Genomic DNA, 16,505 nt, shown 5'->3' with positions numbered 1-16,505 from the left:
GAAATTTTACAATTGGAATATTGCAGTGCTTTGCAAAATGCCCTAAACACTGTATTAGCAAAAATTTCAAGTTTGGGAGTCTTAAAATTACTTAAGCTGTTTTTTCAAGTGTTTTGTGCCAACAGAGCATGAGCCAGAATTCAGATTGTAAACCTTAACACAAGGTTTTCATTTTTGCAAGATATCAGAACCCCAAAATAGTAAAGGACCTTCTTAATCTCTGTCTACATTGCAATGCAGCAACAAAATAAAGTCCAAAAGCAGAGATGGGTGCTCTTTGTTTTCACTGATGCAATGATGTAGGAAGAAGCTTTTCCTCTCATACTTGCCTGTTGTCTGAAGACTTTAGTTCTGAATACTCCTGGTGGACATGAAACTGGCTGTTAGAGCTTTTCTCAAACAGCACCTCTTCACTCATAAGTAACCATGTTCAGGGAGGGACATACTTTGAAATCTCAGGTAATACAAGTGACCAGAATTAAATAATCAATCCTAGTAATGGCTGTTTCAATCAGTGTAAAACATTTTAATTCAGTTGACAACAGCACAGCTTTTCCAACCTCGACTGGATAAAGATCTAGCCCAAGAAGATTATAAGGTTTCCTCCAGTGTCTGAGTTTAAACAGGACTATTTTGCACATTTCCTATGAAGAAAACTTTTTCAAGTGCTTGTTTTCTCCCTGTGAATGGGCTTGGTAAATATTCTCATACAAGCAATCTCAGGCTCATTCTGAGACCTAGCTAAGTCAGAGGAATAAATATGTGCCACAGGTCTGGCTGCCTCCAGTAGGTTTTTTCAATATTCCAGTGAAAGTTTCAAACCATGCGCTCTACAAGCAGACCTCAAGTGAACTTGGTCTTTGCAGTAGCAACAGACCATCAGCATTTACAGAGTAAAAAACTATTCCTGCCCCTCAGAAATGCCTGTTCTTATGCTTAGGACATGCACCTTCAGGGCCACTGAGAGAATGATCAACAGGAGGTCTCTGCACCTGGTTCCAAGCACTCACACAGCAATTCAGTAATTTTCTTAATGGAAAAGCTGTATTCCTGTCTGCAGATAAAACAATGGAAGAAGCATTTTTCAGCAACCTAATTTGATCAGAGTGCTCATTGTTAACAGGGCATGTTTTGCTCAGGCATCTTTTTCAAGTAGGGAAAGGAGGTTTCTTTCTCTGACTGTGGGTCTCAGAGCTTCCCAAGACAGTGATTTAGAATGAAAATCAAACACTTTGGATTGACAATGTGGTTTTATAAAGCAAACAAAACAGAAACAAACCAAACCAAACCAAACCAACCAACCAAACAAACAAACAAAGATCCTGAGGATCTGATTCTGAATATTGAATGGGAGCTGTCCTTTGCAGCAGAATTTTGCTTTCTGCTCAGGCAATATATTTTTCTCATGGTCACTTTGTGATTCATGGATCTCAGGGAAAGTGGCCAGGTCAGGCCACATGTCAGCATGTGCCACACAATCCTCTTATGCTGTTCCTCTAATCATTATGAATTAAAGTACATTAATGATGTTTCATCTCCTAAGAAATATAATTAATTCACATATATCCATCATGTTTTAAAATGTTCTTCATCACCACATGTCAGCCAAACAGCAAAACTAAGCCTGGGAGGAAGCACAGGGGGCTGAAAGAATAGAATAGACATGAAAAAGAAACCAAAGCACAAGTCAATGAAAAGCATATACACTTTATCTTTGTGGTTCAGGAAAGATTTTTTTCCTACTGGGAAGTGAAGTGCAAATAGAGTTGATTGTAACGTTATGTGTTCCTCTCAACCTGCAATGAGAGAGGAAAGAGGTACACCTTAAATGTCAAGAACTTAAGTTTTAAGAGAAAATAATGTACTTATCTGTCTGTACCAAAGGTTTCTAGTGAATTAGAGAGTAAAAGCAAAGGGGAGACAGATCTGGAAAAAGCATAAGATGCTTTCATTACTTTTTGAAAAACCCCTCAAATGCCTTTTGTATGGCATGCACAAAAGACCAATTAGGTCAGAAGAGTTTGTCTATCCCTCTTTTGGGGGTCATTCATCCCTGAAGAAATATACTGTAGTCTTAAGCACCACAGGGTTCAAAGATATGAGATTAAATTGTTGAATAAATCTTCATAAGAGCTACAAATGTCAGAACTCGTCTTGAAGACCTCCACAGTTGATCCATGGTGGTTTTGTTTCCTTTACCAGACACAGTGAATGGAATTACTCTCCATTCACAGAACATGAGACTGACATTTAAGGACAGTGAAATCTTTCATCAGCTACACTGGCATGAGCAGAGTATATGGTATGGTTGAAAAGCACTGAGCTTCTGCTTGATTTGTTCTGTTTGTCTCTGCAAATAGTTACTGTAGGCAGGTCACCTCTTTTACCCTTGGGAAGGCTATATTCTTGCAACACAGCTTTCTCTCAGTGATGAGAGAAGTGTGAAAAAATAACTACAGGGACTAGCTAGTAAATAGCACATCTTGTATGTTTGTGGTTTAAGGAAAAAAACTGTAACAAAAGGGTTATGTATAGGATGGATTTTGGTTCTGGAGTCCCAGAACCAAAATTTGCCTCTATACATCAGCAATGGACAATGATGAACAATGTTCAAACATCAAGAGACTCAAAGCTTAAATAAAAAATTGAACTGATTTGTGTATACCAAGATTTTATAGTGAGTTAGACACAAAGTAACTCCAGGCTCAACTATCTGCAAGAACATTAAGAAACTCTTTAGGCAGCAAGGAACCCTCTTTGAGAAACAATTTCTGCTAGAGGCTTTAGAGGTCCCAGACCTCAGCATGTGAAGCAAAAGAACTGCTCACTTGCTGTTCATACATAAATGAACACCCCTTCAAATATGTCTATAGTTTCATTGTATCTAGCCCTTGTCAGCCACAGCCAAATAAACTGAGAAGGCCTTTCCTTTCCTGGAGAGCCTCCATTTTCCCTTGCATATGGCACATGCCTTCCAGTGACTCTTGGCTATACAGCCTTCCCATCTCAAATATATCTTTGATAAACAGTTTCTCTTCTTAATAATAAGAACACTCCAAACCAGAAACACCACACCCTTGGAATTTGCTGAGTTTATGTAAATATTGCACTTCACTCAGCTCCTGGCATTACTTTGCTTCCCTATGTCTTTCTGTTTCAGCTCCTTCACAGAAGTCTTGGTTAATGCATCAAATCATGTTTAGGCTGAGTTCCTCCTGCTGTTACCAGCCTGGTTGATTTGAGGCAGTATGTCTCACCATGTAAGGATCTTAGCAGTAAGTCAGGTAAATGTTAAACTCTCTTCAATTTACAGTGACACTGGTCAATAGCACCTTTCAGGTAAAAGCATATGAAATGCTAAACATCTGTCCATTGCCCAATGAAATCTAATTGTTAGCCTACAGCATATTGCTACCTCATCAGATGGCCAGTTAACACTCTTCCAAAGCTAAGGTACATTCATATGCTAGAAGATTTAATACCTTGGCTGTTCAGCCATAATAGTGTGCAAATACTATTTTGCTATTACTAGATCCTGTGTTTTAAACTAGCATAAGTTATACAAGCGTATTTGTGTGAATGAAAAGGTGATTATACTTCTCATTATATTACTTGACATTTGTTGATTGAATATTGCTTTTAGTAGGTAGTAGCTTTATGCTTGTGCTGTTCAGAGTGCCTGATGTTAGCTAATGCTTAGAAAGTAGCAAATGTGGTGGCTGTGGTATATGTTCTAAGGACTCTGGACCCAACTAAACATTTCTCTTGAGGTTTCCTGTATTTGTACCCTTTATGTTGGGCAGGCTACCTCCTATATGTTGAGGTACAGAGCACACAACTCCTTGGTAGCTACCTTCTTCTGAACACCTTAATTCCTGTATTACGCTATGCAATGCATGATATCATGGTTACTGTGGCTGAACGGTATTTGGGACAACTCGTGTAGATTGTTGTTATCACTTCTGCCTGTATTTCCTCTGTCCCACTTGCTAGGTATGAGTGACTAGCTGGAGTCCTATCTGGGGCTCTGTGTGTGTGCATCCTAGAACAGCTAGCTGCTCTCATCTACTGTGCCTTCTTGGCTGTCTCCCTGATCTTCCATTCCCCCTGGCCTGACTGATTGGTTTACAAGCAATAGAGTTCACTCTTTAATTCTACCTAGTAAGCAAAAGCCCGATTAATATGCTGAAATTGAAGTTAGTTAAGTGAAACGGCTTGTTTTCTGCAGGAAGATGAGGAGACCAAGAGGCACTGGGTGCAAACAGAAATGCAAGACATTTTGTCCTTTTTAACTGTAAGAGTGATAAAGCACCAAAAGCCCAGAGAGGCTGTAGTGCCTGGGTCCATGTAGATACTCAAAATCCAACTAGGCATAGTCCTGAGCAATCTGCTGTAGGTGACCCTGCACGACCAGGACAGCCAGACTGCCAGTCTCAGCTCATCTCTCATGCTGTCACACTTTCACAACAAGGCATAGGTTCATTCAAAAACACACTGCTAAAACATTTTCTAAAAACTTGACATGGCCTTTCTGGAAATGGGGGCTCATAAAGTAAATAATTTCTGGGCTTGTCAATACAGACGGAAATATGTGACTCAACCCAATACTGACAAAATTTAAACTGCTGTCTGACTAACCAGAAGTCACCTACAAGACTAGGAGGATTGCTACACATTCCCTACTTGAGAATATGTTATTAACTGCATTAAATGAATGGGATAGCCTCCATGCATGCAGCTTTGCTGATTTTTATGTGTTTAATTACAGTTAACTCTTTTCAAGAAGGTTCCTTCCCTATGACTAAATCTGGAGGATAAAACTAAACATCAGTGCAGTCAGTGACAGAACTCCCCCCTAACTTAATTTGAGTCAGGATTCTTTGCATGTTTGACATACTGCCAGCTTTAAAAAGTCTTTTCTAACAGTGTATTACTTGGAAAAGATTTCACGAGGAATGTGGATTTTGGTAAAGTGTGATGAATATTTTAGTTAGCATGAAAAAAATGCTGAAAACTCTGAAATCAGTGCAGAAATCCAGTTTTATTTTAGTTTTCTTCTTCATTAGCTACACAGAATACTTTGGAAACTGGACATTAGCTAAATTAAGTATGATTAGTCTTCTTAAAGGTCAAATCTCTGTCCAATCAGTTTTGAAAATCATCATGCGTGAAGCACTTCTCTGTTCCTTTTTAAAACAGGATCTGACAAATTAAATTGTAAAAAAAAAGGGTAAAAAAATGCACAAAACTATCAAGATGGCCTAAAGCATTAAAACCTAAAAGACTTAATTAAAAAAAAAAAAGGCGTTGTTGTTAGTTGTATCTACTGTATTACCCATAGGTACAAGTGACTGGAAGCTTAGAAGTTTATATAGTTACTTATTACATTGAGAGCATACATCCCCATAGGTCTATTGAGAAGAATCAGATGATGTTTAAAAAACTATTTCTGATATTCTCAGTGTGATATCCAAGGTGGAGTTTAAAAGGCGTTAGAATTAGAAAACAAACTACTTAATTCTAACAGGAGCCTAAGAAAAGGCATCTAACCTCTGAAGCAGGCTATGGCACTAGTTAGCTTAGTGTCCCATAATTGGCATTTGCTCGAGGAAACTGTGTGCGGTCTGGAGGCTGCCCTAGTGTACTCCAATGTACAAGTAATGAAATGGATCTGGCTGTCAGCCTTAGCCATGCAAGTCTTCTGTCCCTGGTTAAACATTCAGCAGGTCTTACGCAAATGTGTGCTGATGCTTCTCAGTTGTTCTCCTGTGGCACTCCTGTAGCCTAAAAGGAAAGAGGAGAGGTTGTTGCTTTAAGGAAAGAAGCTGTCACTGCCTAGTTCGTGGTCTCGTTGTGGACCTTTGTTCTCATAGTAACTCCTTAAAATACTTTGAGTGCATGTTTTCAGTGCTCCTTGCCAGAGTTTTGCAGAAGGCACTATGTGCCTGACAAAGTCACCCTATCTATCGGCTCTGAGTGACCATGAATAAGCTCATGGCAGAAGGGACTGCTGAGGAGTGCATCCTCCTTCAGGCTATCTTGTCTCCCTGATAGCCTGCTCTACTTCATTTTGACAGAAACTGCTTGAATGTCCAGCTTGGAAGACAGGCTGCAAACAGATACTGCCTCCCCCTGCGAAATTCCTGGCAGAAGAAACTGGTGTGCTGTGACACGCAAAACAAAATCAGTTTTCTGTCAGTGAACTTTCCTATGAGTATTCTTATGGTTTGTACTTGAACTATGCAGTTACTCCCATGGGCAAGTCCTTTGACACACTTTTTTTTTTTAATTAAACCTATATAACTTATTGTGTATTTCCTGCAGAGTTAGTTAATCAAGACTTCATCATGGCCAGAGGCCAGAAATCACAAGGGATTTACATGTGTTTTTTACCTATAAAATAATTAAGACAAAGAGGAAGAACTGAATGTGCTTTTGTTTGGCTGATCCTCTTACTCATAAAAGATACACAAATATACTTTACATTACTCTCTTGGTATTTATAATTTATATATCTCTGCCTCCCTGTGTCCTTCTGTGATCTGGTAAGCAGAAGAAAGTTTGCTTTTCCAGTCTGTTCTTCAGAAATCAAGTCACTGAGAACAGAAGGTTTTTGTAGCATGAAGTCATTTTAGGCAGCTGAATGGTCCAGACTTGCTACCACCTTCTTCTTTAATGGAATTCCATTTAGAGGAATTCATGAAAGAAACCCAATGATTAAGACTTAGTTCTTTCCTGTAAGCCAGATCCACTGCCCCATAAATGGTGAAAGTGCTGCCAGATGGTTACAGAACAGAGTAGGGAAACACTCCAAGCTAAAATATCTAGCCTCACTTACTATCTTATGTACTAAGTATTCAATAAAGACTTAAAACAAAAAGAAAGCAAACAAACACCAAATCCTTGCATTAATTTTGTTCAGAATTCTTCCATGTTAATTACCCTTTAAAATCTGAACTACAAATTCAAATTTATTTCTCAAGAACTTTTCAAACTTGGGAAGGCCAAAATTTGTGTTTCAGCTGTTTGGTAATGTGGCAGGCTTCAGAGAAATAATTCACATGGTACTTGACAACTATATAAAACTTTAAATTGATCTGACTAAACATTCACTCTAGGAAACTCCTGAGCACTGAATTTCTGGCTTCAAGGAAAACAAGTGTTCAGTACCAAACAAAACTAAACAGTGTTTGAATATCTGTGGCTGAACATCCAGAATCAGTCTTTTCTCCACAGGTAAGTAGTTATTTTTCCCAATGCATGGAATAGTGCTGAAACCCTGTTAACCTCTCCCACATGTTCCAGCTTGGTTGCTCCAAAAATGGTCCTAAGATTTCTTTCCTATCCAAATAAAATCTCATGCTATTGCTCAAGAATGCAGACAACAGACAACCAGTCTACTCTTAACTCTCAGAGCAAGTCTGTGAATATTGTGATTCTGAAGAATTTAATTGATTAAAGAATTATTTGCAGTAAGTTAAGAGGTTTAAAACCTCTTGAAATGTGATCTTTTTTGGCAGAACAGTTTAGGCAGGAAATGTCACACCTGACTAATGCTGGCCAAAACAATGTAGCTACTTCAGACTTTCCATGGGCTAGGTTGTATTTACTGTCATTTGCTGCCTGAAGGTGCTTAACGAGTAGCAGATGTCTCATTGATCCTCTCTGATCAGAAAGAGAGGAAGGGTACTCCACATAAGGGAAGTGCAACTCGACCAGTTAAACAGTACTTGGAAACAGGTTTTATCTGATCCTAGAGGGGATGGCCTAGGAAGGGCAGCAGTGCTGACCCTTCTGCCTGTCCTGGGCCAGAGTCACTGCAGCCTGAGCAGGCAGCATTGCAGCCCCTTGCACCTGTCCCCACTGGGCTCAGAGCCCAGGGCTGAGTGAGGACCGCCTCATCTTGTACTTACACAGACAGTCCTTTCTCCAAACTGGCTGTAGAAGGTCATAGTGACTTTGTGCTTGTGCCCAGTCCTCTGATCAAAGGTGTTACAGGTGTTGAAGGGCGGGCTGTACAAATGCAGGCTAACAGCAGGCTCTGTGTGGCTTATGTTCTCCACACGGTGCAGGCCAATGGAGTCTACAGCAGCAAAGGCACAAAATGGCAAAAAGAAGGTGTGTTAGTGGGAAGATCCAATGAGATATCAATTGCCTGGAAAAAATACTTTTTAAACTGTAAATCATGAGCAAATAGGCATGGCCACACTTCTATGGGCAACAAGTAACTCAGTACAGGGAATTTGACTGCTGTTCTCTAGCACAGATTCCTAAATACTCTGGTAATTCAAAATGTGTTATTGCCTTCCACAGTTCATGTAATTTCTAGATTATCTGCCACAGGGTAAAGGCCAGCAGAAATCCCAAGAAAATTAAGGAAGTATTTTTCTAGCTGTCATTCCCAAAGGACTTCAAGCTCATTTACTTTCTTAGGAGAGCTGTTACTATACATGCTTCAGAAGCAGGAAGGGGGCAAAAGCTTTTGTGTTGCTAATTCTTTACAAGTAACAAGGGTATCAGTCACATTAAAAGTCAGCTACATGCATTTGGAGCATGGACTCATGGGCAGAGATATGGTGTCTTCTACTGCAGGCATCTGTTTCCTAATTAATCCTTCCACTTTATTGGTTTGAAGAACACATTTTTCATTTGTTTTCTGTTTCCTATAAGGTGACCAATCAGTAGTGACCGGCACACTTCCAATCATGACTGAATAGTAAGCATAAAAATGTAAGGTATGAAGAATCACATCCATGAAACAAACCACTAAAATTGAGGTTTTGAGTTACTTAAGATAGACCTTGAATTTAATTTATGACCCTACTGTAAAAAGAGTTCAGGCCTTTGAACTTGAATTTGTTATATAATACCTGGACTTGTGTTGTGTAACATAGCCATGGTACCCTGAGAGTCATGAGTACACTCTTAACTCTGATTAAAAGCCCTAAGAGTTGTTAACGTACTTTATCTAAATAAAGGACATAGCAGCTGGGGGGAAAGTCCTAAATGTTTGCTCATCTAACGGGGAACTCAAATAAACAAAGTTTAGTGGGTTCTAACCCTTACATACAAGAGCAACCAAGAAGCACGCAGTAGAATCGTGAAGGCACTTGCTATCAATGTAGTTATGGCAATCAACACACTGTCAATGTTTTCCTTCTGCTTGTTTAACGTGTTAGTTTTAAACCAAAACATCTGTTACGAAACATGGCAGAGATCCAAACAGCCTCAGAGAACTGGATACCAAATTTGTTTCAAACAGCTGAGGAAGCTTTGGGTAAGATGCACACAGTCTGCAGTTGTTTGCATTGGAAAGGACTGCATATGTAGGGAAACCTGGCTGAGATGGAGAACCCATGTCCCTGGCATGGGAACATCAGCAGATGTGTCAAGCTTCTTCCTGCATTTCCTGCCCTATCAATTTAGTGTTTTCATTTAGCATGGCAAAACTTCAACAGAGGGCTGCAGAACACCAGTCTTTCTCCCCAGTGCCCTCATCCCAGCTAAGTTCCTAACCCAACATGAGTTTCCCTCTAACTGGGAAGTTCCCAAGGTCAGCCCCACAAGGTGTGTTCTCCAGCGTTTAACCCATGACATACAAAGCAGATGACCTGCTTGTCTGCTGCTTCACCTTTGTTCTGTTGAACTCAAAGTGGTCCAGCATGATATGCAGGGTCTTTCATAGCACCAGCACACATTACACCCAGATGGCAATTCCAGGATGGTCTCCAGCAAAGCACAAGGTGGTAATACAGATACATGTGATGATGGCACGAATTTAGGTACTTAAAGAGCCTTACTGATGGAATCTTAGTAATTCTTAACATTGTGTTTGGTTTTGGGGTTTTTTTTGTTTGTTTTTGTTTTTGGGTTTTTTTTGGTTTTGTGTGGGGTTTTTTTAGATTGGGAATTTCAGTTTTGTTCACACTGCACTTCAGCACTACAGCTTTCTGTTGATTTGGACAAGAAGTAGCACTGTCATAGGTTTCTGTTCCTGGCTGGTCAATTTATTTCATAGACAGCTTTTACATTTTCAACATAAATTTTCCATGACTGAGTAAAAGGATTACTTCTTTGGGAACCAAAAAAAAAAAAAAAAATCAAGCTATCTAAACTTTGAATTTTCCGTGACTGAGTAAAAGGATTACTTCTTTGGGAACCAAAAAAAAAAAAAAAAAATCAAGCTATCTAAACTTTGATTCTCTTATTTCTTAAAAAATGCTATAATGCTATTCAAGTTTATGTTTACAAACAATTTCAGATAATCATCAGGGGCACAATACCAAAGGCTGCTTGGGCTAGAGGAGATATCCAGTATATTAAGTTATTGCTACAAACAATTGCTAAAATGTTTTAAGAGTGAGTGAAAAGCACATTTTTGTTGTTGCTGTTTATTTTACTGAATCTAAATACAGGCTTGTTCAGAGTCTAAAGAGTCACATTCTTAAACTGTGCATAAAGCCATAGGTACTATCCTGTTAAATGTAGGAGACTAAAAGCAGATGAACTCTTCTGTTAGGAATAAAACTCATGGACAGGTAGCTGTCAAAACAAGCTTAATATCTTACCATTAATGTAGGCACATTGATTTTCCCTCAAAACTCTTTCTGATTTCTTAGTCATTTCACCATTTCCTTTTTTCTCAGGCCATTCAAACAGAGTCTCCTTTAGATTTCCCTGGAGGATCTTCATAAAGCAGTGTGAGTCAGTGTGATCATGGATACTGCTATATAGGTAAAAAGAACAATCAAACTCAGTGTGATATGCATATTTAATTTCAGTTCAAGACAGACAACGTAGTATACTGTATGGGGACAAAACCTTAGAATGAAATTCCATTCCACAAGGGACGTGCATTAAGGGATGTCTACTTAAACTGCTCCTATGGAAATATATTGACATAAGTTCACATACAGCAGGATTTGGAGAAGAGTCAGATATTGGCCAGCTTATGACTTCGATATGGAGAAATATGAAGAAAGTCTGGAGAAAAGAGTAGGGCTGAAAATTTCTCCAGAAATTTCTTCTCGGCCAAGAAACAAAACAATGCTTCTACCATGATCCCAGGCAGAGGCTGGTAAAAACTTGCAAGTATACCTGATCTTTGCAAATCCACCATGCTCGCTCCCAAAACGTGAAGAAATGAGCTAATGCTTAATTTCTATAGCATCTTTACTGCTGGGATTCACATGCATTGTTGAAAAAAAAATGCTGTACTTCTCACTCTGATAGTACTTAATACAACCAGCTATACTAAGCTGTTGATTTCACTGGCATTTTCACATTAAAACCCAAGAGAATCTGGTAGGATTTGTTTGCTTTCTTGATCTCTCTTCTTGCTCTGAAGCATGTTTTGTTTTCCACATTTAGAGATTACATATGGGTTAGATATTTAGTTTAGTATTGGTTTCTTTTTCTTTAAGTACAGGACTGTCATAGAAGTAAATGGGATTAGGACAAAGGGAGGGCTCTCCACTCATCAGGGCAAAGGAGAAGAGGGAATTTGACCCTCCAAAGTACAGTGCTAATGAGTTTCAATCAAAAACTTGGTACTTGTACATTACTGTTTTTATTCAACAAAAATTTAGGATATCTTGCAAACTGAGATGCTGAGTGAGCAGAGCTTGCTTCAGGCACAGAACACTTCACAAATGCCACATTGTCATAGTCCTTTCAAAAAATATGAGAAAACCTTCTTCTTGCAGGAAGTAAAAACAACTTGTCTCAGTCTAGCTGTAACAAATGCCCATCCAACTTGAACACAGTTTAACATAAATTACAGGCTGTGTGGGAATAGCCTAGAAGGAGTAGACGTGGTGAGCTCAGTTCCTATATTTCTCTAAGCATCATGTTATAGCATTCCCTAAAGAATACTGTACATGATCAATTGCAACAAAAAAAAAAAAAAAACAAAAAAAAAACAAAAAAAAAACCACCTGTTTTAACATCTCCTTAGATTTTCTATTTAGATGTGAGACTATTTGGTCCAAAATCTGGTCCAAAATTTTGCTATTGCATTTTTTGCTTTAGCCCCCATTTCGTGAACGACCCTCCAAGGCACAGATCCTGCCCTGACATTGTGTAGGACCATGCAAACAAGTGTACAGTCTATGCATACAACTCAGGAGCATTATGATCCATTTTGAAGGAAGAGATGGGATGCATGAACCTAGAGAAAGCCAAACAGTTCTGGAAAGGGGCTCCCTCCTCACTATCTGCAGTCCTAATCCAAATCTATTTTTCTCATCTTGCCACAAAGGCAGATTTAAACACTCTGAGAGAACAAAGACAATTTAAATTGCACCTAGTCCTGCTTCTGAGGTTGGGTGTTATATGGGTCCATTGCATTGGACAGGTTGAACAGGGTTGTATCAATCATTGTATCTCTGGGACTAAAAACTTCCTCTGACAGTAGGGAAGCTTAGCTTTTGTAGAAAAACAAAGCATTTTTGAAAGAGTGCTTTACAAATGGCCATGGAGTACAAACTTGCAAAAGTTACATATATTCAGGACTGCTATACTAATAGGAGCTCTGGACAGTTTACTTTCCAGACACCTTCTGATAGCTCCCTTAGGACCTATTTCTTTTTCCTCTATTTTGTATGACAGTGAAAGATATGGGGAATTTATATGTTTGCTAAAATCACAGTCTTTGAATACAAACCTGCCATGACCTTCACCCCAGCACAAGATCATCAAGTTGAACTTTCCATTTCCATTGTCCACAAGATTTCTTGTATACCTGAAATACAAAGTGTTTGCTCTTTATTGAACTAATATGTCTACAAAATAGAAAATTATACAAACATGTTTATGAAAGAAGGTTGTGACATACAAAAACTATTTTTCTTCTGTTTTCTTGAAATCCAAATTTTACTTAGAAAAAATGAAATGGTATTTATAAGTTTGCCTTTTTCTGGTAAGAGTTATTTTTCTGGGAAGGAAAAGGAACATCTAATATTTTGGAATACTATTTCTTTTGAATTACATAGATGATTGGAGTTTGGGAACTGTGAGTCAGACTAGAGTGGTAGACAGGATCAAATCAGAATGGCTATTGAATGAAGTCACTTCAGCAGCTGGCTTATAATTAGAAACAGAGGACGGCAATGAAACAAGAAAAATACATAGTTACATTCTTCTGCAATTCCTTTTCTGATATTCTTGGCTTTCCTTCTCTTACACAGAACTCATTTGTACAAAGCCAAAATAACAAAGAATGAAGATGCCAGACTTCCTGTACACGGTCCTCTCACTCTGTTCCTGAAAGTTCCATGTCTTGTATTGTAGCATTTTCTGTACACAGTCCTCTCACTCTGTTCCTGAAAGTTCCATGTAGCATTTTTGTGTGGATAAAGCACCTGTGAAGGATGTTTTGCCGGCATCTACCTCTAAACAAAGTTTATTAGAGCAAAGTTTCTTTTAAAATAACATCTTATGTTTATTTCCTTTTACTCTCCTATAAGCTTCCCCTGAACTGCTGATCATGTTCTATTGGAAAGTTCATTAGAGAAAGGAATTGGATTTTGCTCTATTGCTTCCCATAGCGCGACCCTTCTGATCTGGGTCTGATGCTATGGTACAAGTAGCTCAGTGGGAGACCTTCAGATTTAATTTAGCAGTAGTCATGAGTATTTGCACTTCTCCAAGTAAAGAAAATATTTATGCCTATCGTGATACTCCTCAGTCTCACCTGAAAAATGCAAGCCAGGGCACACAGAAAGTGCACTGATGTCAATTGAATGCTTTCAAATGAGTATCTCCATAAGTCCACTCTATTTTACTCAAGAAAGGATGCCCATAAAGAACTACTTTCAAAGGAAACATGCATATCTATACACTGCCTCTTACTGCATCCACAACCTGTACATGTATTACGTAGACATATTTTTCCTATGATGTCAGAAAACAAGTAATCAATGCTGGCATTTGACAGAACTTGCTGTTATTTCTGTACAGGTCTGACTGGACAAAATAAATTTATAAATAACAGATAATTAATAAATATATAAATAAAAGGTTGCATGCATACTTCCAATGTTAACACAGTTTGTTTTCCTGATTCTTAGTTTCCTATGCTCTGTTACAAATGTCATTATTTGTCCCAAATGGAAGATAGTCACAGAGAGGTGAAAGGAGGCTGAAAAAAGTCAAGCTAGAATCATGTTTTCACAACGGCACAGTTAAAAGGGAGTTTTAGAGTTTGGCGTGTTTGAGTAGGTTTGGTGGTTTTTTTTTTTTCTTTTTTCTTTTTTGTTTTCTAAAGAAAACACTCGAATAAAATGTATTTATCTTGAAATTTAAGACAGCAAAGCCAACAGCAGCAGAGATAAATCAGTTGCTGGCAGAACAAGAGGGATTTAGAACCCCAACAGGTATTTTCCTTCTAGCCTGCGAGCAGCAGAGAGCCTCAATCTGCCCTACGCCGGAGCATGGGGCAGCTCCCGGCCCGCCAACACGGCAGGGCATGGAGAGAGGCACTAGCTCCGCCACAGCCACCGAGCACGACCTGTGCGCGGGTCCCTCTGCGCGCCCTCCTCAGCGCTCCGCGCGAAACCCGCTCCGCCGGCGTGCTTCCCCCGGGCTCCTTCTCCTGTTTTCGTGTTTTTTTCGCTTATTTCGGTGGCTGCGGCACACCGCTGTGTCTCCCTGGGCCATCGAGGCGGCCGGAGCGGGAGCGGCCGGGGAGGCCGGTGCGGGGCCGCCGCCCGCGCCCCGGGGCCGCCATTGGCCGCGGCCGCTCCGCCCGCTCCCCGCCCCCGGCGCGACCCCCGCCCCGCGGCCTCTGCCCTTCGGCCCCTCAGCGCCGCCGGAGGGGCCGTCGGCCGGGTCGAGGCGGGGGCGGGAGGGGTTCGCCCAGCGTCCCTGCTGATCCCAGTCCCCGTCCACGGCTCTGCCTCGCCGCCGCCGCTTGCGCGGCTGGGGGCTCCCTGCTCCGGGGTGTTCTCTACCTGTACTGGTCGAACTTGGCGTACTGCAGCCACTCCTCGGGGTTGCTCTCGTACGACTCCATCAGCGCCTGGACCTCGTCCACGCTGACTTTATCCTCGGCGAATATCTGATGGAGGATACGGACCAGCTCCTCCAGGCTCCGCGCCTTCCAGGTCTCCGTCTGCACCGGCTGCTCCATCACCGCCGGTCGCTCCCCTGCTGCCGCCAGCCGCTGCCCCTGGCCGGCCCCCGCCGCCTGCCTTTATGCGCCGGGAGGCACGGCGGGAGTCTACCACCGCCCCGGCGGGCGGGCCCGCGGCCAGCTGCCCGTCCCCGTCCCCGTGAGCGCGGCCACCGACCCCAGCGGGCGGGGGCAGCCGGAGGCGGCTGCAGAGGTTCCTAGCACCGCCCGCTGGTGCTGCCCCGCCGCAGCCCGGGTGAAGCGGGGGAGGTCGGGCCGAGGGGGCGTCTGGCGCTCCGGTATCCCGGGCGGGGGAAATAGGAGGAGAAGTGGCTATTGCTGCCAGACGGAAAGCATCTCTCTCTCTCTCTCTCTCTCTCATTCTCTCTCTCTCTCTCTCTCTGCCGGGGAGCGCGGCCTGCCGCTGCCTCCGTTACTTACACGTTGGTTTGAAAAAATACATCTAAAAGCTCTACTAAGACGCACAGCTATTTCAAACACACAGAAGATTACTGCTGGAGATTGCTTACAGAAAGCCTGCCCGTTAACAGTACTGTTTCTTGAAAGCCAGTGCACTCTGCAGGAACATTCAGGGTTGCCGTAACCATTAGCACTCAGAATGACACCCAGAAACAGTGAATGGGACAAAAGAGACGGTGCTAACACAACAGACCGTCCGCACGCTCCTCAGTCTATCCAATCTGTATACTGGCAGCAGAGCAAGCAGATGCCACACCAGCCATCTTCCTTCCACTTCAGCTGTTAATAAAATGTTTATTAGTAGTGAATTCTAGCAACAGAAGTCACACCATAGAACAGTGTTTTAAGAAATTCCATCTATTCTTTTTTAAAAAGAAAAAAAGGTTCAGCTCTTGAGGTCTGTCTTATGATTATGGAGCTGGAAGTAAGCAGACCGGTGGTGTGGGCTGCTGTAGCTCTGAGGCTCAAAGGTGCTCACAACACTGGCAGTTTCCCTTACAGGCAGTTACACTAAGGGATTTTTCGCACACCTGCTTTCTCTTCCCTCTCCCTGACCTCTACATGAAAGTACAGACATGACAAAAAGAAGCACCATTAATAAAGTAAATACAGCTTGAGAGGTTGAATGAATTTCTGGCTTCACTGCAGTAGGGAATACTTTCCCAGTTTTAAACGGGGCTAGAATCTAGCACACTGGAGTGAAACACAAATCAATGTACTGAATAGGTACATTTTCAGCCATCACTCCAGAACCTCTCCTGGCACACAGAAAGCAGACCCTGCCTTATCAGTATTTTGTAAAGTATTGTTGGTATGTGTGTGTGAGAGAGAAAACTGCAATGATTTCAAGATTTTTTAAGGTCTGAGAGACCTAAGACTATCCTAAATCTCTTAAACACAACCCTTGTGCTGA

General features: G+C 41.2%; 1 protein-coding gene across 3 annotated transcripts; it reads right to left on the bottom strand.

The window, feature by feature from the left end:
* Window positions 1-1,329: 1,329 nt before the first annotated feature.
* On the bottom strand, window positions 1,330-15,296 carry CDO1 (cysteine dioxygenase type 1). 3 transcript variants are annotated; one of them, XM_054004413.1, is made up of 6 exons: window positions 14,952-15,296; window positions 12,665-12,742; window positions 10,569-10,726; window positions 7,914-8,083; window positions 5,734-5,784; window positions 1,330-1,796 (listed from the first exon to the last, which is right to left on the bottom strand). In XM_054004413.1, the coding sequence occupies exons 1-5, from the start codon at window positions 15,128-15,130 to the stop codon at window positions 5,755-5,757; spliced, it is 615 nt and encodes a 204-aa protein (XP_053860388.1). In that variant the 5' UTR covers window positions 15,131-15,296; the 3' UTR covers window positions 1,330-1,796; window positions 5,734-5,754. The 3 variants fall into 3 exon arrangements, with proteins under 3 accessions (XP_053860388.1, XP_053860387.1, XP_053860386.1); XM_054004412.1 differs by lacking the exon at window positions 1,330-1,796 and adding an exon at window positions 5,023-5,202; XM_054004411.1 differs by lacking the exon at window positions 1,330-1,796 and having other exon boundaries at window positions 5,023-5,784; window positions 14,952-15,292.
* Window positions 15,297-16,505: the final 1,209 nt, after the last annotated feature.

Source organism: Vidua macroura, chromosome Z, assembly GCF_024509145.1.
Source record: "Vidua macroura isolate BioBank_ID:100142 chromosome Z, ASM2450914v1, whole genome shotgun sequence".
Lineage (NCBI taxonomy): Eukaryota > Metazoa > Chordata > Aves > Passeriformes > Viduidae > Vidua > Vidua macroura.
This window is presented reverse-complemented; position numbering and strand designations above follow the sequence as displayed.